Source organism: Tympanuchus pallidicinctus, unplaced genomic scaffold, assembly GCF_026119805.1.
Source record: "Tympanuchus pallidicinctus isolate F22 unplaced genomic scaffold, pur_lepc_1.0 scaffold20, whole genome shotgun sequence".
Taxonomy (NCBI): domain Eukaryota; kingdom Metazoa; phylum Chordata; class Aves; order Galliformes; family Phasianidae; genus Tympanuchus; species Tympanuchus pallidicinctus.
Window position 1 is genome coordinate 8,652,093 of NW_026294722.1, and position 26,800 is coordinate 8,678,892.

A 26,800-nucleotide genomic window follows, 5' to 3' on the forward strand; every position below is an offset into this window, starting at 1 on the left:
CTGCCTACGGTCAGAACACAACAGCAATATGTTATTTTACTTCCCTCAGTCAGGAGAGCAGGATCAGAAATAACATAATGTGAAAAAGAGTCATTGCAGAATTAAAACTGTTACGTGCACTGCTTGTCTGCAGGCTGAAAACATTTCAGAGGCAATGGTCACCTGCCCTGGCCAACGCAGAGAGGCAGAGCTGAGCCTCCTCTCTCAGCTGAAGCCCTGTGCTTTGCAGATCACACAGGTAGACGACAAAACCCCGGAGTGCTGCCTGGCAAAACCATTTGCCTTAATTGTTACAAGAGTGGCACTGTGATTTTCTGCAGCGCCTCTAGATTTATTCCCTGCACCTTTTCCAATTAAGCAGTGAACACTGAGCGCTCTGCAGCAGGGCAAGTGCACAGGGCAGCATGCAGCATGAAGCAGATCCAGGTACAGAATGACCTTGGGAAGGAGAAATGCTCTGCCCGAGTCACCAGGCTGACGGCACCCAGCACGGCGGGGATGCTAAGAGCCAGAAGGGACCAGCAGACCCTTTGCCAAGCTGGCTGTGCTGGCAGGTGCTTCCATTTCACTATTTCATGTTCTGCTCAGCCAAACAATTTATGTTTATCTAAAGAATATCTTCTATAAAGGCATCCACTCCAGACTGGAAGATAGAGAGACGCAGTATCTGCTGCTTGCCTGCACAGCTTATTTTACTGCTTGATATTTAAAGATGTGACTGAAGTTTGCCTGGCTCCAGCTCTCAGCCATCAGCTTTTTAATGCCCTTCCCCACCACAAGGGCTGCTTTGTGTTCTCACTAGAAAGGCTCTTCTGCAGCATAATCAAGTCATCTCTCAATCTTTTTTGACAAGTTAAACAGACCGAGCTCTTTATATTTCTCATGCGCTGGCATTTTTTTCCTCCTGCCCTTGAATCATTTTAATGACCTTCCCAGCTTTTAAACACCCTTCAGAGAACAAGCGCACAGAACTGGAGCCTGCATTTGATCACACACCAAAAAAAAAAGAAAAGAGGTAAAATTCAGCTGGTGCTCTCATTTTGACTGCTGCTGTTTGCATCGCTCCAGACCACAGTAAGCTCTTGGCAGGGCAGCACTCCTCACCGCGATGCTGTGCACTCTGTGCCTGTCCTGCTGCTACAACTCTGGAGAACATAACATCAAGAAATACATAACAAACAAAAAAACGCATTTCTTTTGGAGGAGACAACTCAGTAAACTGTCTATATGGCTCTATACAGCTCTCCTACTCTCAGTACTACTTACCTTGGTAACATGCACATCACCTGTGAATTTAGTAAGGTTTACATATGTTTGCTCCATACCAAATGAAAGTGCTGAACAGCAGCAGACCTTTAACATGCCTCCAATCTTAGAGGATTTTCCTTGCCAAGTGCTTTCTGAGCACCAAAGAACATCTGTGGTCTATTTATCACTTTCACATTTTTAGGGTCATGTTGTTCTAGCACATAACCCTTACATATGCATCACATTTACCCAGATACCTGCTTCTACTATAACAAGGGAAAAAAGACCCATTTTTCTTCAATCTTATTTGATTTACATTAATTATATTTCCACATTGTGTTCTTTATTAATTACATCTTATTATCACGATTCTCCTAGTTCTGTCTGGGAGTAACATCAGACCACCAAAACATGAGTTTCTTCTATATGGATTAATGATGGATGGAGGGGTGACCATGGAGCATAGCATCCTTTGAAGCATCTTCTTCCTTAAATACATCATCGCTTACAACTGCACTGAGGCATCTCAAGGAAGATGGAGCTCCTGCAATACAGCTGACCACCACCTCAAACTGTGCCTTCACCCTGGAGGTGGGAAATACAGTAAAACAGTCCCTGTCCGTCTGTCCCCCAAGGAAACAGTGACTATCACTCATCCTCTCTCCCCTATCACCTAACACAACTCATTAAAGCCCTTCCTCTCTGCAGCAGACTGATCTCAGTGCTCAGAGAACATCAAATCTTGAAAATCTACGCAAGTTGTGCAATAGCTCATTGCAAGGTCACGATTACATAATTAGTGCTATCACCCAGGATTGCAGCGCAGTAGCTGCTTACTGAGCTGACATTTGCGGGACAGTGTGCCCCTTCAACTACTCTTATGTCACCTCTCATCACCTCCCCGCTGCTTCCTTCCTCCCCACTCAGGTGCTTGGTATCTTCCTTCTCTTTCCAGTTTGTTTTTCCTTTTTTCCTCTGTTTGCTGAATGCTACCAACGCAAAAAGCATGATGTATGTGCTAACGGCCCTCCCACACTTTAGAATTAATTGCTATTGATTTAACCCTTAAATTAGGAATTGACTGGATTTCAACTCCATCAGCTTTGCTCCTAAATTAACCAGCTGCCTCCATGCACGGAACACACTGCAGCCAAAGCACATGACCCGCAGCACCAGTGAGGCCACCCAATACACCTTACACATCCATCAGGACAGCCTGGTCAGCTTTTTGCCTTCCCAAACTTGGAGTGTAAGGGGGAAAAAAAATGGGAAGGAAAATCAGCTGGTTGCTGACTTGCAGGTTGCATTTGCTCCTATTGCAAAGCTCTGGACAAAATAAGCCCATCCTTTTCCAGCAGGATCAGTCTGAGCCTGAGCAAAGAGGATGCATTTCTACTCATGTTCCTACCCACACCAAGCAGCATGCATTGATCTGCATCCCTGTGTGCTGCAGGATGCTGACCTGAGAGCACTCAGCTCTCTGCCTTCACACCTGGGTCCCCCAGCAAAAGAATTATCTGCTCTGCTCCAGAGTAAGGTCTGGGTTCAAAGCAACACTTACACAGCATTGAGAACTGACAGCCCCAGCAGGGGCACGGAGAAAAACCCATGTGATAGAGGTGATGCACCCTTGGGGGCCAGCTATGGACTGTGTGTACAAGAAGAGATGAGCAGAGTTCTGCAGAAATGAGAGGAAAAATGAGACAGCAGTGTACCTGCTGCATCCATGGCTCAAACACAGCCCTGCCAGCTGTGCCATCTTCCACTGCTTCACTCTTACGGTCAAAAGCTAAGAGAAAGTTCTTTCTTCTTCATGGAGGTTTGCCCCAGAAATAATGTAAGTCAGTGTGGGGCTGAAAAAGGAAAGCCACCATGCACTTATCACCTGCTGAGATCAGGAAGAAGGGTCCCAAGTCCAGGTGCTGCCCTTTGGCACATCTCTGGGCATAAGGCAAAAAGACTCAGGGATGGGGGATCTTCCTACATCATGAGGTTCTGCTGCACCACTGACCACAATCAGCTGTGAGATTAATAAAAACTGCACTGTTCAGAACAAAAGCAAAAAATCCTCTCCCAGCCGAGCACAAACATCCAACATCTGTGCAGCCCAGCACGCACTGAGCAGAGTGGCTGCAGCTGTTGGGTGTGCATTGCAGGCCCTGAACATGGGTGTGTGTTCAGAGCGAGCCAGGCTGCTCTCCTACTGCTGAGGAAGAAAGATGTAAGTGCTGGATTGTCGGCAGCTTAACAAGATGAACTCAATCTCATCATGCCTGGCAAGCTCTAACATCCTGCCAAGTATTCCCAACGTCGACATCCTAATGGAGTGTGAATTATGAGCACCTAAAGAGAGGCAGTTTGTACTGTGCTCCAGAACATGCCAGACTATCATCACAGCCTGAGTAATCCACCAGAAATGACAGAAAATGGCTGGGGATAAACAGGGGCACTAATCAGGCTGCTAGCTTCATTCCCCTTGCCCTACTTTCAGCTGCTATCAGAGTTACACCCTTCTTTCCAAATGAAACGGGCAGAAAAGATAGTTTAACACATTAATTCTTAATCTGTGCAGATTAAGTACATCCATGCGGCTGGGAAAGGACAATCACTCTTCCTTCTCCCACCCCACTATTTGCCCCTGTCTTTTCTCCCCCAACCCAACAGGCACTGATTGCACCCTGCCAAGATTACTACCAGTAAAACCAACTCTCCCCACAATCCATACTCCTTCCGCTTTCTCCTGATCAGCAAGACAACCAAAAATCAGGGAATTTTTATCAAGTAGTAGAAGGTAGCAGGCACCTGGCTACAGCCTTAAGGCTCCATCCATTCCTCACCCACTGAGCGTAGGGTGCACACAGGAAAGCTTCCCCTGCCGACACTGTGTGGCTGAGCAAGGCACAGGAGGCCTGCAGGTCTTTATGAGGTCTTTATGTGCAGGCCTCCCCCCACAGCAAGATGCTATCCCCAGCTGCAGATCGAGTGGAGCATCACTAAACCACTGGTTTACATCTTGTCTTCCTGAGCTCCATCTGCAAATTTTAGACTAGAAAAATGAGATACACTCATTCTGCTCCATTTGAGTTTGAAAACTAATAAACAGTTTCCACGGTGCTATTTTTAATGATTTGACCTTTTTGGAAAATTCATCTGCGTAAGAAAGAATTAAATGGCCAAAATTCTTATTTAGAGATTTCTAATGAAAGAATTCTGTAAAATTCAACAAATTGCACGTAGGCAGGAAAATGTGAGATTTTCTCCTTCGCTGACAGAAGAGACAAAGCTAAGAAACCAAAAGGGAAACATATCCATCCCATTTGCCAATGGCTTTTAAGGAGATTTTTGACTATGGTAAAGTCTTATGTTTTTCACCACTAAAAAAGAGTATCATAAGACTATGAAAACTGATTATTTCTTCCAGAGTATTTCATGGAGTTGCTTGCAGCAAGATCTGACTCCTCAGAAGTCTTTCCATGGGTCTCTCTTTCGTTTGCAACTGGAGATCCAATAGCTTTGTCTGATGGCTGGTTCTTCACTTTCGTAAGAAAATAGAACACGCTGCCTCTTCTTCCCCCAGCCTGCCATGCTTTGCAGGAAAGAGTCTGATTAAATGAAAAGTCCGTACGCATACAGAACATTCCCTGCTGTAACAATTCCTCAACAGCCTACCAATGAGACACCAGCAATTCCCTGCCTGCAGGCCCGGCTCTCCAGGGACAGAGAAGCACAGGGCTGCTGATGCTGCAGCTCCCAGACATGTCCCCAGCCCTTCCACACCTTCTCCTTCTTAAGTGTTCAAGCGAAGACTGATTAGTTAAAAAAATCCTTGCTATGGTATTTATAATGCAATAAACCACATGTACAATCATTGCACAGCAGTGAGGCGATCCCTTCTTTCCACTTCTTGCATTTTTGTGGTCTGAGTCACCCAGAGTTTATTCACCCCTCTTTGACACTCACACAGCCCCTGGGGTCAGTATCCAAGTGCATTCTGAGACCAGGAATGTTGAGCTGCTGGGCTTGGAGAACAGGTATGAGTGGCACGGCCACAGGTAACAATAAATAATACAAATTATTTAACCACTGCAGGGCAATACTTATTCCCTATTAAATTGGTATACTGCATCTGACATTTTCCTCCAAGTGTTTTAAGGTGATGTCTTTTAAGTTCAAAACCTAAAACTTTGCAAGCTATGGGATTTGGGCATGGAAAAAATAGGAAAGGCCAAGGGGTGAGTGGCTATAGCTTGTCTGCCAGGGTCATGCCAGAGCTTTCCTGCTGTTATCTCAGGAGGGCCAGAGGCACAGATCTGTGTCCCTGTCCTTGGAAGTCCTCCAGCAGCCCAACCAAGTTATAAAGGCCAGGTTGGGATTTCTCCTTAATTACAAGAGTGTTGAACCAGAGCACTGTCCCAATTCTGCCATCCATCTTAACTATTAATAACTCCTTATGAGGACATTGCTTAAGACCAGGGTCTGAAATATGAATGAGCCTGAGCTGCAGAAAACCTCTCAATTTAGAAGAGGATCACAAAAATGAGGTGACTTCACACACACACACATAAAAAAAGCAGCTAGAAAGCGTCACTATAAGAGAAGGATGGCATGAGATGAAAGAGCTGCCCTGCCCACGCTTCGCTACACCAGGGAGCTCTGCAAGACACTGCGCTGCCCTTCCCGAGTCCTCAGGGCACATAAAGTTTAGTTTTGGTACAGACTAAATTCAGAGGAAAGAGAACTGACAAGCCCAGATGCCTTAACAACATTTTTTCCTTCTCTTCTGTCCCACTGAAGCTCTTCTAAGAGCAAGCCACTTTATCAAACCTGGATGTGAACGAACACAGTCAAAATGGTCTTGACACAATGAGTCACACAATCTTTTGTTTGTTACAAACAATTAAGAGCATAGACATTTCTTCAGTGGGTGTGAAGCCACAGAACCTTAAAGTCATTCAGAAACTGGAATCATGGCGCAGAATCGCACTTCTAATAGCATTTGTGTTCAGCTTGGGCTGTGATTACTTCATATTTTCCTTATGGAAATGAATGATCAAATTCACAAGAGTTGACTTTAATTATACACACTGTGTAACTTGTGTCCATTTGGAAGCAATTATTTGATCCACCGTGGAAGCAGAGAGAGGGAGAAGATGATCTGGTTTCCAGAAGGGACAAACAACCCCAGGCATTCAGCTTCTCATTTCAGTTCCATCAGCTGACACTGCCACGTGCATCAGACTTCAGCAAAGGTGCTTTCACGTAATATCTGCAGCGAATGCTGAGAAGTGAGAAGGCCAACACATTTTTCCTTTCTAATTCTACACACTGCTTTGACTCCAGGAAGATGAACCTCGGCAGGTCCACAGCCATCAGTGCCTGCTGTGCCAGGCAGCTGCCACACACCCCACTAGGGATTACCTCAGCACAGCACGAGGTCCAGGCTCTGCCCACCATGGCCATGACTACCGGCTGCAGGCATCTCTGGGCAGCTGGGACAGAGGGCTCAGGCTTCCTAGGCCTGGGAGCAGGATAGGACCAGCCATCACAGTGGAAACTCCTGCTGCAACATAAGCAACTCATGGTTACTTCAATCAAAGCAGACAAAGCCCCAAGTGACAGCACCAGGTCAGCAGCCCTGTCAATCATATTGCTTTGACAAGCATCTCCAAATGGTGACCAGTCAGCCATCTGTCACAGAGAAACACTACTCAGTAGCAAGAACTGGGACACTGACATCTCATTAGCAGGCTCCGAACAAACATCATATGAATAAAAAAACAATAAGTCAGGCAGAATCTTTCTCACCCTGAACTTAGAGAGATGCACACTGAGTTGCATCCCACTGAAACTCTCCCACAAACATGGCAGACACATAGCTGCCTCCCACATCTGTCTTCTGCACGCAAAATAAAAATCCCTGCTGATTTGAATTACCCAATGACACATAACACAGCAGCAGGTTCACCAGAGGCCCACGATTTGTGCCAAGTCCATTTTGTAAAAGGAGCAGAGATGAACAAAGTGCTGCAGAGGACCTTGCTGATTCCTCTCTCTCGACCTCGGGAGCAGAAATGAGGACGGCCGATGGAGAAATACAAAAGAGGTAAGGCTGGTGATAAAGCCAGTGACAGTTTTGCAGACAACACTCACAGGAAGATCAAGCACATGTTACAGAGCAATATGCATCTCTATTTAGAGGGAAGGAAGGTTGTAACATGGGAACTTATTAAGGCATGCAAGCAACACCTTCTCAGAAGAGAACACTGCGTATTAACCTTGCTTACAAAGCACCTGTGTCTGCACAACTTGCTTCACAGATCTGCATTTAACTTTTCCATTTATATTCTCACACTTAAAGACTGGGCTGATGTAAAAGGCCTTGGGATTTCTTGTATGGGCACTGGCTGGGCTAGGGGAGGACATAGGAGCACCTCACACTTCAGAGACCCCAGGTCCCAACATGTTTACAGTCCCCAGTCATGATTAAACAGCACAAAGCAAACCCAGGAGCAAAATGTGTCCTCCCTCATCCTCTTGCAGAGCCACACATTCAGGGCTCCATTTCCTTGCTGACAAAAAGGAGCATCACACAGCCTTCTCTCCACCAAGCAGCGCGTAGAAATGTGCCACTTTTCTTCCTCCAGTGCCTTTTGTCGCTAGGGAAGAAGGCTGAACTCAGAACTTACCACTCAGCAAAGATGGAAATAGATATCCATTACTTTTATTTAAAAATTGAAATATCTTTGGAGCCTTTAAGCTTGTCCAGAGATAGCTAGCAAGTAAGGGATTCTAATTCATTAAGTTAAAAAAAGCCTTGCTGAAGTTCACCTTTAAAGATAAATTATACAATTTGAAGAGTTTGGGGAAAAACGCAGCTCATAAATTTAAAATCTGTATTGTAGATTCTGTTAATAATCTCTTTTGAAAAGCATTAGAAATGAAGATTACAAATTTAATAATGTAACACAGGGGAGGAATTATCCTCCTCCCCACATAAAAAGGCAATTTGTTCTTGCCTATAAATTGACTTTCTATTAGTGCCATTAAAACCAGCAACGTGCTAAAATTGGGGTCTGCCCCACCATGGCTCTGTGGCAGCCCACAGCCAAGAACTTCTCACCCCAACAATTCAGAAGAAGGCTAACAAGGCGAGGTGGGCCTCCTCCCATTCAGCCACACCACCGAGCTGCCAGGTCACGGCGCTCAGGCTGCAACGGACTCAACATGACTTACGCTGCTTCCACACTGCCCTTCCCTGCAGCTCACACAATGGTTCCGTGCATGCGGCCTCCCTGCTCCATCCATGCTCAATACAACACGACCTCCCCATCCCACGGAGCGCCCAACTTCTCCCTCAGATGCTTCTGCCCAATTCCTGCATGCAGCTGCCAATGTCCACACGGAACTCACTCAGAACCCTATGTTCAAGGAGCTCCTCCAACAGGAAACTGCATACAAACAGCTCTGCTGACAAATGTTAAAACTGCACCGTTGGGTCCCCACTGTCCCATATCCCACAGCTCCACTTCTAAGTTACCAATGGGTTACAACATTTCAGTAACAAAAGAAACCACTTTGCCACTTCTCAGTATCAGTACCAATCCATCTTACCAGTCACACAATCAGAGCTCGGAGGAATGCATTTGTAACACCTGCTGGTGGTTCTTGCCATCACGTTCATGAATTGTCCCAACTCTTCAAAGCAAAGCAGCCAGCATTTGTTTGAGTCCCGAGGAGCAGCAATGCTGCCCAGCATGCCCAGGAGGCGCCCCGTTAGCAGCAGGCTGGCATGCTGAATCAGCTTGGGCCCTCTGAGTGCTAATGGATGGCTGTGACAAGACATGCCTTCGCTCTGTGACAGGCCGCTTCTTAGGCTGCTGGATGACTCATTGCATGCAGTCATTAATAACTGCTTAAAAACTCCCCATTTACCTAAATGCTCAAAGAAGTTCAGTGGTTGGAATAATAGCAGAAAATGAACGCCAAGGAGATTTGTGATAAGCAAAGAACCCATTTGCAAGTCTGATACATGCACAGAAAACACTTTGCAATCTCCACCACCCCTGGATTTGCCTTGCAGCCGAAGCAATCACTGGGTCACAACATGCGTGGATGTTTGGTGCACGCCTTGTCCTTGGCCTACTTACAGAGCAGCACTGTATTTTGCTCTTGCTCTGCTACCCACTGCAACCAGAGTCAGCTATAAGACCACACTTGATTTGGAAGTCTGCTAAATGTAGTCCCATGGATCCATAAATGATTGTCACATCTTTCTGATACCCTGCAAGCCACATTCCTTCCCCAAGCGTCCTTCCGTTGTATCCCTTCTCCTTAGAAATTTTCTTTTACCAAACACAACTACCCTTTGAACATTACACAATATTGGTCTTGTATTTTCTACTGTAGATATGTGACTTTCTCCCTTGCATTTTACTGTTGTCTAAAACAACTTTCCACTCCAGAAGCTCCCCCACTTTGCACAGCTGCCTAATGAACCTGAAGTGTGACATTTTGTTCTTCACAGGGAGGCATAAGGGAAGCTGTAAGCCACTGCTGTGAGATGAACTAGAAAACACCAAAGGCAGCAAGCCCTTCCCACCAGCCAGCACCAACACCCTCAATATCACCCACCATACGCTGCAAGTACACTGCTTGTACTAGGCTATCAATAACTCCATAACCAAATCTAAATGTCAGCTTTATGAAGCACAGACAAGCTTCTGTGAGCATGAGAGTTCCCCAAACTCCACAATCATCCTATCCTCACTGTTGATACTCAGTTTCCTACTCCTACCTGGCTACTTGGATGCGTCGGTCATAAAACTGATCCACGATCCAAGAGGATGTAAATCCTAGAAAGACTTTCCAGAGCACTGCAAAACCTCCTCTGATGTCGCCCAAACAGAAGGCTGCCAATCAGCACCAGCACTGGTCAACATTTTGCTCAGAACTTCAGGCAAACAAATCCATTTGCTCAAGTGCAGGAAGCAAAGATTAAAAAAAAAGCAGGGAGGAATGAAGACCAAAGAAGTTTGAAGGGTTTATTTTTACCAGTAATCAATACCTTCTGGCAGCCTTCCTCCTGCTCTAACAATGCCAGTGAGTACAGTAACCCATGGCAGTTTTGGTGCACTGCTCTACAAACACTATTTAAGAAGCAAAATTTATTTCAGGAGAGAAAAAGAAAAAAGAACAATTAGAACTTCGACAGCAAGACTGTGACAGAGGATGGGTGTTGGGACGACATTCTAAGTGACAGAGGCACAGTTCAGGAGCTCTGGTTTCTCTATCTCCCAGCCATGCTGTCCCTCCAGGAGTAGCCCCATGGAAATGGTGTGCAGTTCACACAAGATGTGCTCACACCTGCAGTCTGTGCTCAACATACCCCGAGCATTCACTCTGCACTGACACAGCTGTCCAAGCCAATCCATTACTAAATCAAAATGACAATAAAGCAGTTGGAAGGAGATAAATTATTGAACTCACAGCAATTTAATGCTCAAAGCTAAAACCAAACTGCAAAAGCTGGGAGCTGCTGACCACAGACTCTGGTGCTCCTTGGGACGGCTCTACTGATGTGCTTAGGCTGACAGCCCAGTGAAAACTGGAAAGAGAAAATGCTGCACCTCATCTCTTCCTTAAAACATGTACAGTAATGACATTGGTTTTATCCCTCTGTACTCACTTTGGATACTCTCATATAACTGTTCCCCATCTTCACTCCACTGAAGCAAAGAGGCGGACGATGGGTAGATGACAGCAACCTATTTACTGCATCTGAACTCAATGTGTACCCAGCCCTGCACAAGAGCCTGCTGAGATTTCTCACAAGTGTAGTCCTTGGGATCTATTCTTTCATGGCTGGCTATTCCCATCAACTCCCATTGCAATGCATCACAGGCGTATGCCTCCAGGAGAGAACTGAACGCTTTAAATCCTTCCTGCCACAAGCAAAAGCATCCTGCATGGATGGCTGTCTTAAATGGAAAGGTTTTCTTATGGAAAGCATTATAAATAAACCACCCTTAGATAATTTCCCCCCCACATTGGCGTGTAACAAACAGAACTATATTCAAAGATCCCAATTATAAAGCAGGTGCGTGACAAACATTTCTCAGGCAGTCACCCATCCCAAAGGGACAGAACACATTCCATACTGATAAATGCTATATACATGGTTATCTGTGAAGATTTACAGATTCCTCATATACACTCTGATGACACAAAGGACAAGACAAAGTCACTGCAGGCATCATTTTGAGCACTAATTACTTACAGTGGCTGCAGACCACTTTCACCTCACAGCCCAGCCTCTGACACACCACAAATGAAAGGTTAAGGAATATTAACAGTGATTTTTTCCTAATAGCCAAGGCTGTGCGCTCAGCTCCCTCAGCTGCACCCAAAGTTTCCCTAACTTCAGTGCTTCCAATGAAAAAATTAGGTCAGCTGCAAATCTTTGGTCAAGCATCTCAGCATGACAGGATGGCATTTTGAGTTGCCATTGGCTTGCGCTGATTTGATACCAATCTTGACCTTTAAAGCACAAAACAATACAACAGTCATTCTCAGATCTGTTCTTCTGTGTCTTAAAGGATGCAGCAGAGACAGGAGAAAGACAGGCACTACAGAAAAGAGAACATCCACATTCTACTCCATGTCCTCAGCAGCGTATTTGCTAAATGCAAGACAGAGCTCTGCTCCTCCTTGAAAATCAGAATTAAGAAACAATGACAAGAAACCAGCGACAAATTCCAGCCCCAGATCAGGCAGTGTATCACAGACTTTGTCACATCTGCCATAAGACACTCACAGCTACCCCCGACTCCCAAGAGTTACCCCCCAATACTTGCTATTGCACCACTATGGAAGATGCATCTTTCTGGGCTGTTTCTGCATACACAAAGCAGTTTTTCAGCACTAAGAAAACAATTCCAGCACAGAGGTACTTCCCTTAAGCCCCTAAAGCACCAGTTAACAAATGTGATTCCAGGCAGTTTGGAAGCCCCCATCTCTAAGACATGAACTGGGCCTAACCCCAGAGCCAGCACGGCGATACAGATCCACTTGTGGAGTCTCCTGAACACAATATTGCCTATTACTTCGGGGCAGCCATTACAGAGTCACAATATTTAGTCAACCTTTTTACTTCTACAGTCATTAATCATGCACCATTTAACTACTGGTTTGTCATTTACTCTCCTAATCCTTTTCAAATCTTTCTGCTTATTTTCACATCTTTTTTTAATCCCATTCTACGTGTCTTGCTAATTACACTCCTTCGCTGTCATAGGCTGCTACAACACAGACACACTGAGCCAGAGGTGGTTTCATCACTTGCTGGCTTACACATCCAATGAAGAGCTGCTGCTGCAATATTTTAAATAAAGCAGTGTTACTGAAGATCACAAAGTGTACTTGATTGACTGGACAGCTACATCACACCCTACAGAAGGGAGGGTGAATAACTGGTTAGTGCTGTTCTTGAAGACAGTGTTTCTAACCTTGCAAAGAACAGTAAGAAAGGGGAAAATTGGCTATGATTTCTGTACTCTTAAAATAAATGATGTTGCTCGTTTGCTTTCAAAGGGCCGTTATCTGCAGTTCCTGTTGGTCTCGGGGGACTCCCAGCCTCTAGAAGAGGGAACACAAGGCCAGCCTAAAAGTTGGAGGTCAGCAAAAGCTGAGATGTATCCAAGCGATAGATGCCAAAACCGAGTGATGGATGAACGAGACGGAAGCAGACATCACCTGAAAATTTAAATCCAATTGAATTACTCATGGCAAAAAGGAACAGAAGAGGCAGTGTGACATATATAATAAAGAAGGAGCTAAGGGAAACAGATGACTGCTGGGAGGAGCAGCAGAGTGGCTTCCAGAGGCACCCAGAGCATTACACAGACCAAAGTGTGCAGGTCCACCAATTTATTCCCTGCTCCCTCCTAGGAGAGGAGGCTGCAGGTCCCCTCTCAGCACCCAGCCCTATGAACACGTGCCCTCCTGACCCCCAGTTTTCATTTCATTTCACCTCTATAGTGAATCTTGATGTTTCATGCCAGTGATGCAAAGCTTAACACAGTGCATACAGAGTGCAGAGAGGCTACAAGACAAACTGCTTCACTCTTCTTGGGACAGTTAGCAAGTGCTGGTGAGGAACTAGCTGCTAATTTAGCACCTACAAAAGATGGCAGAAGTACTCAACATCTCCACCTCCCACCCAGCACCTGGGAGGTGAGCTCACAACATCCAGAACAGGCAAAGCTCAAAGGGAGCCGAACCCAGAGCTCTGCTCAGCCCAGAGCCCATTACACACAATTTGTCAGAACCGTGCTTTCTAATTGAATCCAGTGTTCAACAACAAACCAGGAAAGACCAGAAGCCTCCCAGAACAACATTGTGTCCTATTTGGGCAGTTGCTGGACAGCTTCCACTTGTGGCCACAGCATCTTTCTTGAGAACAGCCAAGCATGCTTATGTGTAACCCCATTAGATTAGCTCCTAATTAATTTAGGACTGTAGATCAGACCTCAAGCATTTCCTTCCACCAGTAAGACCTACTGAAAGTGATAAAGAGGAATTATTATGCATAACACCTGCAAGAACTTGCTGTAAACACATTTGGCAGCACAGGGGGGTTCCTTTATGGCACAAGCCATTTTTATCCATACCTAATATTTTCAGGTTTTCAAACGGTTGTCAGTGTGTTTGTAGAGACTGTTAATGAAGCTCACTGCTAAATGCAGTTACAATTCTGTAGCTATTAATACAACGTGACATCAGTTAATGTCAGCTTCCCAGTGAATCACAGTTGCAAACTTGTAGGTGTTCGATAGCTGGTTGTCAAGTTGAAATAGAACACTGTTAAATATAATCCAAGTCTGTCCTAGTTCTTCAGCTCTTTTCCCCTTCTCTCACTGCCGCCTTAGTGGACTGAATACCTGCATGTCTGCAGAGATAAGCACAGGAAAATTAAGGGAGTAAATAGGCTGACTATTAGACCACTTAGATCAGCAAGTTTTAAAGTGTTTGCTTCTGACTGCAATTTCCTCTCAAATCTGACGACTGTAAGAGCTTAAGCTCAATGAACCTTTTACAACGTCTGAACCTTGCAAGGTTTACTCATATCAAGATGTTACGCTTTTCTTTTTTTCCTTCCTTACAAAGTGAAATAAAAGACTGAGAATGTTTCTGAACATCAGCGTTTAACAGGAGAACCAGCAAAATCCAGCCTTCAAACCATTTAGTGAATGTCAGTGACACAAGCAGAACATTTCTGCATTGATGAACCCACACTCAGCAAAACAACCTTAAGGAAACAGACAGAAGCCTTGGCAGTTATTAACAAACACTTTGATCAACTGAACATTTTCAGTCCACCATGGGGTCCAATCACCCCTCCAAGATTCACCTTTTTCCTCAAAAATGCACTTAGCACCCTCCACAGCTGATCTCTGCAAAGCCAGTCTTTAGGCTCTAGGGAAAGGTGTTGAGGGAAATAAATGGTTTTATGAACGCCAGGAGATTAAGCAGAATGATGGCCTGAAATAAGACTTCCTGACTTTCACAGGAAGCCTGTCCTAGAAGCTCGCTGTCTCTCTGCAGCAGATGGCTGCAATGAACAGACTGTGAAAACAGAGTCAAATTCACCAACTAAAATGAGCTGTGGATAATTTGCTTGGTATTATTCCTAGAGCAGAGAGCCAAATTTTGCCTTAACCAACCATCCAACATTTCATGGGGCTCCAGTAGGTAAGCCAGGAAGCACAGAGTGAAAAACAGAACACAGGGAAACACACCCAACACAATGCCATGGTAGAGGCACTTGGCTAGGGCTGGAGTGGAGGACTTACAGAGAATTAAGAGCATTTCTGCAGGCACAGAGCAGACGGGTCACAGGAACAGACCTCTGATTTGGTAGAGAAACTAGGAATTTAGTTAAAACAGATGAAAAAAGTGTATAGAAAGATAACTCAGGTCTCTGGCGTGGCTCAAGCAGAACACTGTGCCAAACAGGAGAGCTGAGAATTACTGCTGTGAAACTCCAGAAGAGATGTTCGCAAGTCAATTTCTTCCCTTACGTTCAACCTCTACTTTCTCAGATCTTTCATTTATCCTCTCATTCCCTTCAAGTGGTTCCACCAGCTGGTAGAATCACAAGCCAGCACTTTATCGTACGTGCCCCCCTTATGCCATGGCAGCAGGGTGAGCACAGCCTTGCTGCACACACACACCAAGGAGAATGGCTCGCATCCCCAGCTCTGATCACCCACAGCTCATGCCTTTGAGGTAGGTGAATCATTAGCTAAGTGGCTGCCTCTATCTGTGCAATCTTCAGAAGTTGCTCATGCACAATAGCTAAACCAAGCCTGCTATACTTCCAAGTGTCAAATAGAAGTGGAAAATATCAGTGGTGGAATGACTGCTGGCTGCCATATAGAAATATCCTTACCTTTATTGTTCCTTGCCAAGCCTCTAGCTTATCAATAAAACATTGAGAACAGCGCTCTCTGTGTCGAGGGAAAGGAGCCAATAAACATGTGTTGTCTGCTCAGTGAAAAAATCCATGATGCTAATTTTGGAAAACATCACCTGGCAGAAACATATAAATACAGAACGAAAAAGGGAAAAAACAGACTGGCAACACTGTGAATCCTAGTGGGACACTGTTACTGCAGAGGAAGCAGCAAGAACTGAAGTATTTATAGGCAGCCCAAAACCACTGCCAGAGACAGGAATGGAAGCAGGAGACAGAGTATGGGACCCTACAGAGCCCTGCTGCCCAGGAACAGCCCCAGGTTGACAGCATCTGCAGCACAGGATGAATTACAAGAGTCGCTGTATTACGCAAAGGAACACTTGCCTTATTTAAGAGACCCTAAAGACTAGAGAGCGTCGTGGCAACCATCAGCCCCATAGCTACAGCAGTCCTGCAGAAACACGTTCCGTTAGCAGCATGGCATTCCTAAAGGCCCCAGATGGAGAAAGCAAGAACAACGATGACAGTGAGCACCGACACCACCGCATGAGAGCGAGTGTCATGGGATGCTAACGTTGCCATGGCAATGTCCTCATACCGTGTAACATTTTGACACTGTCTGTTTTCTGGGAAGCAGCAAGGATGTGGCAGCCTGCAGAACCTGCGTGGAACGGCTGTTAGAGCTTCGCCACGGCTCCTGCTGCAGCCAGCAGCCAGTTCCGGCTGCCCGGGGATTGGACGTTGACCAATCTGGCAGCTCCACTTTCTAAAATGCAGGAGGAAGCTTTTAAACAGAAACAGCTCCATACATCACTCCGATTTAATATGCAGACTGCCAGGCTGAGCACTAGCCTGCACACCTACTTTCGGCATTTCTTGCCCCGGTTTCCAGACCAGCATTCTCAATGATCCTCCATCAACTTCTTTGAATCACAGAACTCAGATGAGCTCAGTACTCCGCTCAGCCTGGCTGTGTGCAGTGATTTAATACCTTGGCCTTTCTATTCACATAGAAACAAAAACCCAAGTCCTAAGGGATGCAGCTGTGGGTTATGCGATTCCCACTGGCAGATGTACGTGGATCACTCAGATAAGGTACAAAAAAGTGGTGTGTTTCCTGAGAAGCATGTTCTAAAATCATCACTGACCAAATGGGAAACATAACACCGGGGCAGCAACTCATTTTGTTGGTTTTGTTTTGTTAAGGGGGGGAACAGTGGACTGCAGTCAAACCTTAAAGTCAGTCTGGACCACCACCTACCTTTACTGTAAGCTTAACAAACCCATCACAAAGGTAAAAGGTCTGTACACAAGTGCTGCAGAGCAACTGCTCTGATCTCTTGGGCCACCAGTGGGACTTCACAGAAGTAAACAGAAGCAGAGAAAGCTGTTGGGTCTTGTTTGCCATGACAGAGCTATCCAGGAATGAGCTGATTCCAACAGCTGGAGGTCTAATGAGCACAAAAAAGAGGAAGAACCTTCTCATTTGTGTTCCTGACAGAGTGATCAAAAAACAAAACATGGATGTAAAGCAGCAACACTTAAATCTTGAATCAAGTTTTCCCAACTTTTTGCTAACACTGTGATGACATGTATTGAAACAAGAAAGGAAAGGTAAATAGTAGAAATAATAGTAAAAAAAAACCCAAACATCCATCCACCCACCCAACTCTTCCAAGATGCTGAGAAGCGCTACACGAGGAGTTGGTTTTCCAACAACAACAATCTTGATCTTCTTAGACATCTTGACTGCAGCACAATTAATGTGTTGGTCACCCAGGGGGCAGGGTAAGTCCCCTGCTCACTGTAAATACAAGAGGCACTGGTGGGCAGCTGGCAGGAGCCCCACACCCACAGAGCAGGTCTGGCCCACGAGCAGCTGGGATGTTACATATAAAGGATGGCAAGCTGCAGACAGGGACAAAACCATGAGTGGGAGACCACAACCTCCTCAGCCAGACCTGCCACCAAAGCAATAGTAGTGATTCAGTAACTACGGTTACCTTTAATCTAACTACTAACTGCGAATCACACCTCACAGTCCCCCGAACTGAGTGCTGCACTAGGGAAGTAGGGGGCAAAGAGAGAGAGGAAAAGAGAAGACAACTCCTGATGCACTGGAGGCAATAGGTTTCCAAAGATGCTGCAGTTCACCCGTGACCCTGTTACAGAGCTGTACTTCAACTGCCAAAGCCATCCTCAAAACATTTCAGTATCTCCTGAGGACAAAGCGCTTATTACAGCCATTTATTCCAACCTTCAAGTCCTACATGCCAGTACCACAGCTCTTGCTCAATGACAGAAACAGAATCCAGAGTGATGCCGATGGAATAAAGTAGTTCACCTTCCCAAATCAATAAGAGGAAATCCAGTAGAGGAACACATAGCTGTAACTTCTCAGTGTGGAAACCATTAAATGCACCAATGTCAAAAAAGCAGCTGAGCAGCCAGGCAGCCATCGTGCAATCAGAAAGTGGCAGGGAGCACATCTGAAATGGGAGCCATGAGCAACGACAGGCCTGCAAACACCACACACACGCCTGGGGTGCTGCACCCGAGTGTGGGGTGACAATCCCCCTCTGCCAGCAGCCCCCAGCCACAGCCCTGCACCGTGCTGTTCTGTGCAAAAATCAAACCAAACCTGGCTAGGCCAGAACGCCAAGGGCTGAAAAACGAGGGAGAGGGATGAGACAGCAGTTGTCATCATCACAGTTGTTTCCTGATTGTTAGCACAGGGCAGAACAGTTGTATGATGTGAAGTGTTGCTCCAAAGCCAGAAGTGACCAACTGTTTCCCATGTCATTGGGAGCAACACAATAGTACCTCTTAATTTCCAGGATGATTTAGTCTACATTGCAGGCAAAAGTGTCCTTCTAATTAGGAATCTTCAATAGGAAGAGCTGTTCATGGGAAAGTGCAGGACACCCTGCACCCCTAAGAGTAAGGAGGCGCTGCCATCAGTGTGAATTCCCCTTACTCAAAGTAGTTTTTAACAAAAACGTGACATTCAGCTCCATATGTGCTGTGCTCTCCAAACTGTTGGGCACTTGAATGCTTAGCTGGTTAGCAGTTCTTTGCGTGATGGAAGGTGACACAACGCTAACGGCACGAAGCCGAAATATGAATTATCTGCCACAGTGACTTCCCTGTGGCTGGATTTGGTTAAAAAATTGGGCCGCTGAGCTTTGCTTTATTCCTACATGAAATCAGACTGCATCAGGGCTTCCCAGGCTTCATATGCATGCAGTTTTGCAACAGCAAAACAAAAGATAACAAAAGCAGATTCAAGAAAGCACAGCTTGGTAACTAAAGCGGAGCCTAATTTGTGCACACCATAATTAAAGCAATGGCCCCCCACAGAGGCATCATTTGTGCTGCACGATCCCTGTTTTGACACACATTCCCATACATGTAGCATAGTTCTACCCTCTTCCAGAACACAAAACCAAGTCTCCAAGGACCATCATTGCACAGATGGGTATTGCATTCAAAGCGTGTTGAGGCAGCACTGGACTAGAAATTCTTATTCAAACATGCAAACAGAGCTTCGTGGCAGATGTCTGAGGGGGAAGGAAGCAGAGGGGATGGCAGGGCTGTGACACCCATGTAAACCACATCTCACTGCCCTACTGAAATGTGTAGGCAACTTACAGACCACTTCCTCAATTAAAACATTCACATTTCTAATCTAACCAAGGCACTGAAACACGAGCAGATAGTGCTTCAGAATCTAATTGCACAGATAAATTATTTCTTAAAACAATTGCTCCAATCAAATCTAATTGCTCCCCTACACAAAGCAGAAACATACGTTCTGTCAAACAGAAATGCTGAAGCAAAGTAGTTACAGCATTTCACGACTTGTCCCGATGTAGAAATCTGACAGAGTAAAGCTTTCCTTTTAGCCTGGAGAACAGAGTGCTTTTGAATTAATAAATGTTGCATTAGAATTAATTTCACATGAAATAGAAGCAGTAAGGAAACAGTTTCTCCCAGGCAGAAAGCTTTTCAGGGACACACTCTTCTACTCAGAGTAAATTGACAGCAAAATAAAGGAAAAAGATATCCTTCCCTCTGTGGCTGGAGGGATGGCATCCAGGCAGCCCTGCGCAGCACTGCTCACAAGGCTGGTGTGTACAGCATCCTCAGAGCACCTGCAGCACGTGTCAGATAGTCCCATTCGAGGGAAAGAGGTGCCATCATCGTTTCCCACTACTCAATAATCTAAATTGTGTGAAGCAACAACCAGTGCTATGGGGACAGCAGACTCCCTCAGAAACCCCATCAACTCACTGACATGCCTCCCCTCTGCAAACCCACAGCCAGATGACCACCGAGGAGAAGCTGGGAGCAGTGACAGGCTGTCCCCAGCCCCAGGTTGCGTTTTTGGGCAGAGCAAACCAGCCTGGCCCTCAGGGAGCGCTCTGCCTGCGGTATGGCACAGCAGGACCCAACATGCGCTAACAGAATTCTGCAAGGAGCTGTTCTGGGTGTAGAGGAAACTGCCACAGAGCTCAGTCTGTAACTGCAGCCCACCCCTCAGCAGCCACAAACACGAGCACCTCCCCGCATACCTGTTCGTTCCAAGGCCAATTCGGATCTGTCCTGCAGCATACAGCGCTGGGTAAGTCCTGGAGTTTAAACCCCTGCAGAGTTCCAGGGATGAACTGTAATTTCATTTGCGAAAGGTTAACAGGGAAAATGCTTAACATTACAGCCACGCAAATAATTTCCTTGTCCTGTGAATGTTCTCTGCATGGATGCAGTTGCCTACCTCACCAAGAACCAACAAATCTGATTTTGGAGCATCCTATAAACCTGTAACATCTTTTGGATAAAAGCTAGAAGGACTAAACTTCAATACAAATGCAGATCACGTGAACCCCAATCCAAAACAGCGTTACAACTGAAAAAAATCCATGGCAACTAAAACTTAAAAAGCTACATAGGAGATCTGCTTAATAACTTTATGACTCTTTTATGTTTAAAATTATATAGAACTTAAATGGTTAAAATTAGAGAAGTCCAACAGATAAGGCAAAAGCATTTTCTACACTAACCTAACAGTGCACAACCAGCCCGTTATCCCAGCCCAACATTCAATGTTACATTAATATTTCACATGGCTTCTCTTCAAAGCAATTGATCACAGCGCGGTGCATCTGTCAGTACTTGATAGTGTGTGTGAGCAGCTTCCATCTCGAGCTCAACTCTTCAGAACAAGCAGCTGCCACGAGGAAGGCCTGCTGTCAGAATCCAGGAGACATTTTGACTTTGGAAACCATTTTCTCCCTGCCACACACTCAGTTCCAGCTGGCTGAGGAACCATTGCACCCTGTGCCTCATAGCATGGCGGGGTCACCACGCACACAGCCACTGTGCTGGGACCCCAAGCCATCAGACTCCACCGCCACGCGGCTACGGCCTCGGTACGTCACAGAGCCTCTCAGCTCCTCATGCTCCCATAGGTGTACAATCCTGAAGTCACTCAAGCTCATCCCTATGCTCATGGTGTGCCTGGTCTTCAGGGCCGCTGTATGGGCAGCATGAGCCACGGCTCATCTCCCAGACAGCTGCATCTGTCTCTTGTCAGAGCATACCTCAGGTGCCTTCTATCAGTGCAACCAGATTTCTTTCCCTACGAAACTGGGGCACAGAGTGGAAGAGAAAGGAGCTGGTGCATATCTGCCCATCAGCCACAGCACAGCTGGAACAGACACCGGCATGAGCGGTGCTCCTGGATCCTGAAGTTCAGGCACTATCTTCGGGCAACCCAACCTCCAGTTCTGGCCCTGAGAGCACCCAAGGCTGGCAATGCCATTCTTAGGAGACACCATCGAACCTGCAGACATCGAACCTGCGGACTTCAAAACAGGCATTGCCCCACCTGTGCCTGCAAGTACAGCCTGTGTCCCTGGTCACACAGGCTCCTGAATGTGAGCCCATCCCTCCTCAGAGCTCCTGGACACCAACTCCCTTACACTGACTGTCCCTGGCAGCTCCCACCTAGAGCTTGCTGGGTTTTGCAAGCATAGCTCCAAGTCTGCTACTGCTACTCTCCACCAAATCCTCACTTCAGCAAGCAAAAGTTCAGCAGAACAGCCCCACTAACCTTGCAGACCATCCCCAGTCCTGGGAGAGGCTGTTCAAGACCTCTCTTGGCAAAAGGGTTTTCAAGCACTCTTCTGCAGCACTCAGGCCTCAGTTGCAACCTGCATCCATCCAGACCTCACAAGCTGTCTACAAGGCAGGTTCCCACAGTCATCATAAATCCCCAGCACACTATTTTTAACCTATGTGCACTTGCCACTTGGCAGTTCAGGTCTTTCTGACACGCTGCCACCAGCAGAGCTGATTCTAGCCAAGGGCAAGACAAAGCATCATGGCAGATCCTCAGAACCACCAAGATTTATGTTCACACTTACAAATAAGGAGGGTTTCAGGCTCGCATCTCCAGAAACGTGCACACGCAGGGGGCAGCCACAATAGAGTTAGTGTGCTTGTGATGAACAGCAGCCAGTACGACAGGAGAGCAGAGGGCCCTGGGTGGCAGGCAGGCTGCAGGCAGCCTATCACACCTCAGCAGGGCAGGGGAGCAACACAGAACCACCTGTACAACCCTAGTAAGTAAACCTACTTCGTAGCCCTAGGTACGTCTCCATTTGGACGTCTGCACTTAGTTTTCTGTAACCTCTTTATAGCCTACTACTCGATAACTGAAAAATTATCAGAGCGTTGGCGTTTGCATAAGCTAAAACAACAATTAGGCAGATAATAACTGCAGTTTCAAAATCGTTAACTTCCACTGACATTGATGGGGACCCTGGTGGAGCGAAGAGAGCAGCACTGAGCCAGCAGGAAGCACGGCAACATTACCATTCGCAGACCAAAGAGCGATTAACCTAGCGTCCTTACGCTACTGAGTGCAGACAGTAATTTCTGTTCTTTCAAAGCCCCACTGCAGTTTACTGGTGAACAGAGCTCGGTGTTTGCTCAGAGTATCCTCTTTGTGTAAGCAGCTGAGGAACGAGCAGGGTATTACAACAGAGGAGTGCAAATTTCACTGCCACTCCACATTGGTCTCTTAGCAGAGAGGCACACAGTCCTGTTTGCCACAGCACACACCAGGGGCTCAAGCACACACTCACTCACTGGCTCTGGAAGCATTCCAAAGATTACCACTTCCTCACTTCAGGTTCTTCCCATCACTGTCCCATGCACACTGGCCTGCTTCTCCTGCATGCTATGTCACAAGCAGGCATCACCTGCATCTACTTTGCAGCTGAGAAATCAGTTCAAACTCAATGGTTTCATGGCAGGCAGAATAGCTGTAAAAGATTACAAGAGTCTTCTCCTATACTGTCCAGAAGATGGACAGTGTAGAACAAAAGGGAAACAAATGTGCAGAAAAGGCCCATTATGAAAAAAAGCAGATCCATCTTCCAAGACTAAATGTGGGAAATACCAGAACCCACACGTACCACCAAACCCAGCTGGCAGCTCCTGCACCACCGCCCCTCTCAGCACGGGCACTCTGACCAGTTTCCTCCCACTCCCCTTCCATCAGACCCACCCTTTAAAGTAACTTTAGTGATAAGCTCAAAGTTTTCCTTGTTTGTAGCTCTCATTTGGCTGCTTTCCCTTTCCACTGGGATGCCACAGTCATCCACCAACTCCTCGTTTTTTTTCCATAGGATGACTGTTCTCTTAAAGATGCAGCTCTCAGCTTCAGACAAGATGGATGATGTGTCAGTCTGAAATACGATTGTTATTTTGTCAGTGCCCATAGGATCAACTTTTTTTTTTTTTCTTCTTTTTTGCTGTTGTCTCTTATGGAGAGCACCTTGCCAAATGCAGCATTCATCTCCTTGATGGGGTGATTAAGATACATATATATTTTTACTGGCTGGGGAGAGAGGGGGCAAGAAATCACTTTGCAACTTTAAGTGGTCAGAATCTCACTATTTCAGGGCTGTGCATAGCAATGAACATCACAGAATATCGCCTGGCACAATCTCATCATTTCTGTTATAAATCTCCCTTTCATGACATTTACTGTCTCAAAAAAAAATATTACAGGCTTTTTAGCATGAAAAAACATTACAAAGCAGCACACACTCATTCTTGCTGTTGGCTCATACATGTCTGGATGCACATTAAGAAGCAGAAAATACAGGAACAATACTGCAACATCCCCAATGTACTGAACATCACCCCAACAGCTTTGCTAACATGACTAACTCGGGCAGGCAAGAGCCACTAATAAGCTGATGGAGAATGAGGTCTTAATTGTAGATTCATTTAATTCAGAAACAAGCACTTGTGTTGCATTAAGAACAGCCTATTAGCATTCATGCATGAGCATTCAGTAAGTGTGAATAAATAAATACAGTTCTGAGCAAAAACATTTTTCTAGGCACTGGAACATAAGGTATTTGCTTCACCTTCACTCTGCACAGAGCAAAGAGGTCAGGCACCAGGGAATGGAATGCTGTCCAGGGCACTGTGTCAGGTTCTGGTACTCAAACATGTCTCACCATTAATCATTTCTGAAGCAACAGTGCCAGGAGTTCCCAAAGCTCCTGCTATTGCCACGCATTCAAACCGAACCTGAACTGAAAATAAATAATGAGCAGAATTTTGAGAACAAAATTAAATATCTATCCATCGGGGGATGCAATCCTGTGCCCGCTCCCTGGCATCCTTGCAAGATGCTGATGACAATCACAAGTTAATCACACAGATGATGAATTTATTCTTACGTCAATTCCTCCAGAAACAACAACGTTAAAGGTGCAGCACTGCTGATTCGCCCATGTATTCCTGCTGGCATTTGCACATCCTGGGATGAGCTAACAAAGGCGCATGCCGGCATTTTGAGGGATGCAACCATCATGGTCCATGCTAAAACATGTCTTAGTTACCAACTTTCATCATTTGCTGCTCAGAGGATTCACGTTCAGTCTCTGGCACAGTTTGTACTGTGAAAAGCATCACTCATTTAGGATTGAGCCACTGGGGATAGATGAAGTGCTCATACACTGCTCTCCATTCACTCCCTGGTGCGCCCTCACTCCCCATCTAGTTGCTGTGCTGCTCTCCACTCCCAGTGCCCTTCCTTTGCTACTGCTATCCCACTTTGCTCACTGATGACCCTCTCCTTAAAGCCTGGCTTTATTTTATGGGCACAGGCAGAAATCATTGCAACCATTCTGAAAGGATTTTGTACTCGTCTCATGATCCACTTAACCCTTATTAAATGGAACGATTTCCCCACTCCCCCATCCTGAAAGCAGCACGGCACGCTGTGCTAATGACAGCCCTAACCAATCATCCCGAGAGCTGACTGCACATAAATCAGCAGTCGGCTGGTCGCAACGTCCAGCAGCAAAACCACCTCCTCCCTCAGCGCCGTCCTTTAATGCCTCACACAGGAGAGAGCTCAGCACAAGGAGAGGGCTGAAGCTTCGGCTGCTCATCTTGCACATCGCGATTTTGCTCTCAGAAGGGCGAGCGCGTGAAAAAACATCCCTCCTTTATTCTCGCATGGGCTCCCTTGCAGCACCCAGCCCAACGCACACGGTGGGTCCGACGCACCTGGTGGGGCAGGAGGGCTCCGCAGGCACCGCACAGCCCAGCACGGCCGCGTCTGCTGCCCCGCACGCCGTGCAACCCCGGAGAGACGGACACAGACGGACACAGACGGACACAGACGGACAGACGGACACAGACGGACAGACGGACAGACGGACACGCGCAGTCCCGCACAGCCCTCCCGCAGGGCGCTGCCCGCGGCCTCGCCTCCCCGCACCCGTCACCCCTCCCCGTACCCGCGTCCTCCTCGTCGAAGCTGTTCATGCAGGGGAAGTAGATGGCCAAGGCCTCGAAGGAGGCGGAGAGGCTGAGGCGGCTCTGCGACCGCTCCATGAAGAGCCCGGAGCCGGGTGCGCCTCCGGGGGCTTCGCCCGCCGCAGCCGCCGGCGGCTTGGCCAGCTTGGCCGCCCCATTCTTCACTCGTAGCACGGCCCGCGGCGTCTTGGCTGCTGCGGGGGCCTCGGCGAGGCGGCGGGGCGAGGCGGAGCGGAGCGGAGCGTGGAGCCCGGTGCGGAGCGCGGCCACCTGCTGCCGCCCGGCGCTCTGAGCGGCGCCCCGCCCCGCAGCCCAGCCCAGCCCAGCGGCGCCAATGGCGGCGCGAAGGGAGGGGAGGGCCGGGCCGCGCCTCGCCGCTGCTGCTCCTCTCGGCTGTGCGGGTGCGGTGCCCAGCCGCAGGCCCTGCCCGGCGGGGTTCCCAGCGCCCCGCAGAAGCCCGTTCTCGGCCGAATTGTGGCAGCATTTACACACACAGAGTGCACGTCCTTGCCTTTCACCCTCTCCCATCCCGTATTCCCAGTTCCCTCAGCTGCTCCCCATAAGTCCCCACTGTGCTCAGACCCCTCACAGCCCCGTTGCCCCTCTCTGGACGCGCTCCAGGCCCCGATGTCTGTGTGGCAGTGAGGGCCCACAGCTGAGCACAGCACTCGAGGTGCGGCCCCACCAGAGCTGAGCACAGCGATGATCACCTCCCTGTCCTGCTGGCTGCGCTCTGATGCACACCGGGATGCTGTTGGTCTTCTTGGCCACCCTGGCACACTGCTGGCTCACGTTCAGCCCAGCGTCGACCAACACCCCCAGCTCCATTTCTTCCACACAGTTTTCCAGCCACCCTGCCCCAAGGCTGTAGCAACGTGTGGGGTTGTTGTGACCAAAGCGCAGGACCCAGCGCTTGGTCCTGTTGAACTTCATCCCATTGCCTCAGCCAGGTGAGCAGCCTGCCCAGGTCCCTCTGTGGGGCCTTCCTGTCCTCAGGCAGATCAAGGCTTGCTCCCATCTTGGTGCCCAAGGCCCAGCACACATAGTGAGGACAGGTCTCCACAACCTGTTCCAACTAAGATTTTAGGCTGGTTTTGCAACACCATTTAATAGATCCTGGTAGGAATTCGGGGTGCTGCAGAAGCAGAGTGAGTTTTAGCTCATTCCCAAAGGCTAGTTGCCTGGATTTCTCTCTTGGCACAGAGAATTGCTGGCACTGGCTCAGAA

The 26,800-nt window shown here is 47.1% G+C and overlaps 1 protein-coding gene across 2 annotated transcripts in view; it reads right to left on the reverse strand.

Annotated features, from left to right (window-relative positions):
• The window catches only part of RIMS4 (regulating synaptic membrane exocytosis 4), a 49,850-nt gene that overhangs the window by 22,228 nt on the left and 822 nt on the right, over positions 1–26,800 (reverse strand). Inside the window, exon 1 of one of the 2 annotated variants that reach the window (XM_052683920.1) lies at positions 25,555–25,866. The exons of the other annotated variant lie outside the window; for it this stretch is intronic. Coding sequence (XP_052539880.1) covers positions 25,555–25,651 — 97 coding nt within the window. The 5' untranslated portion in view covers positions 25,652–25,866. Of the gene's footprint in view, positions 1–25,554; positions 25,867–26,800 lie in introns of those variants that run through there. 2 annotated transcript variants of the gene reach the window in all.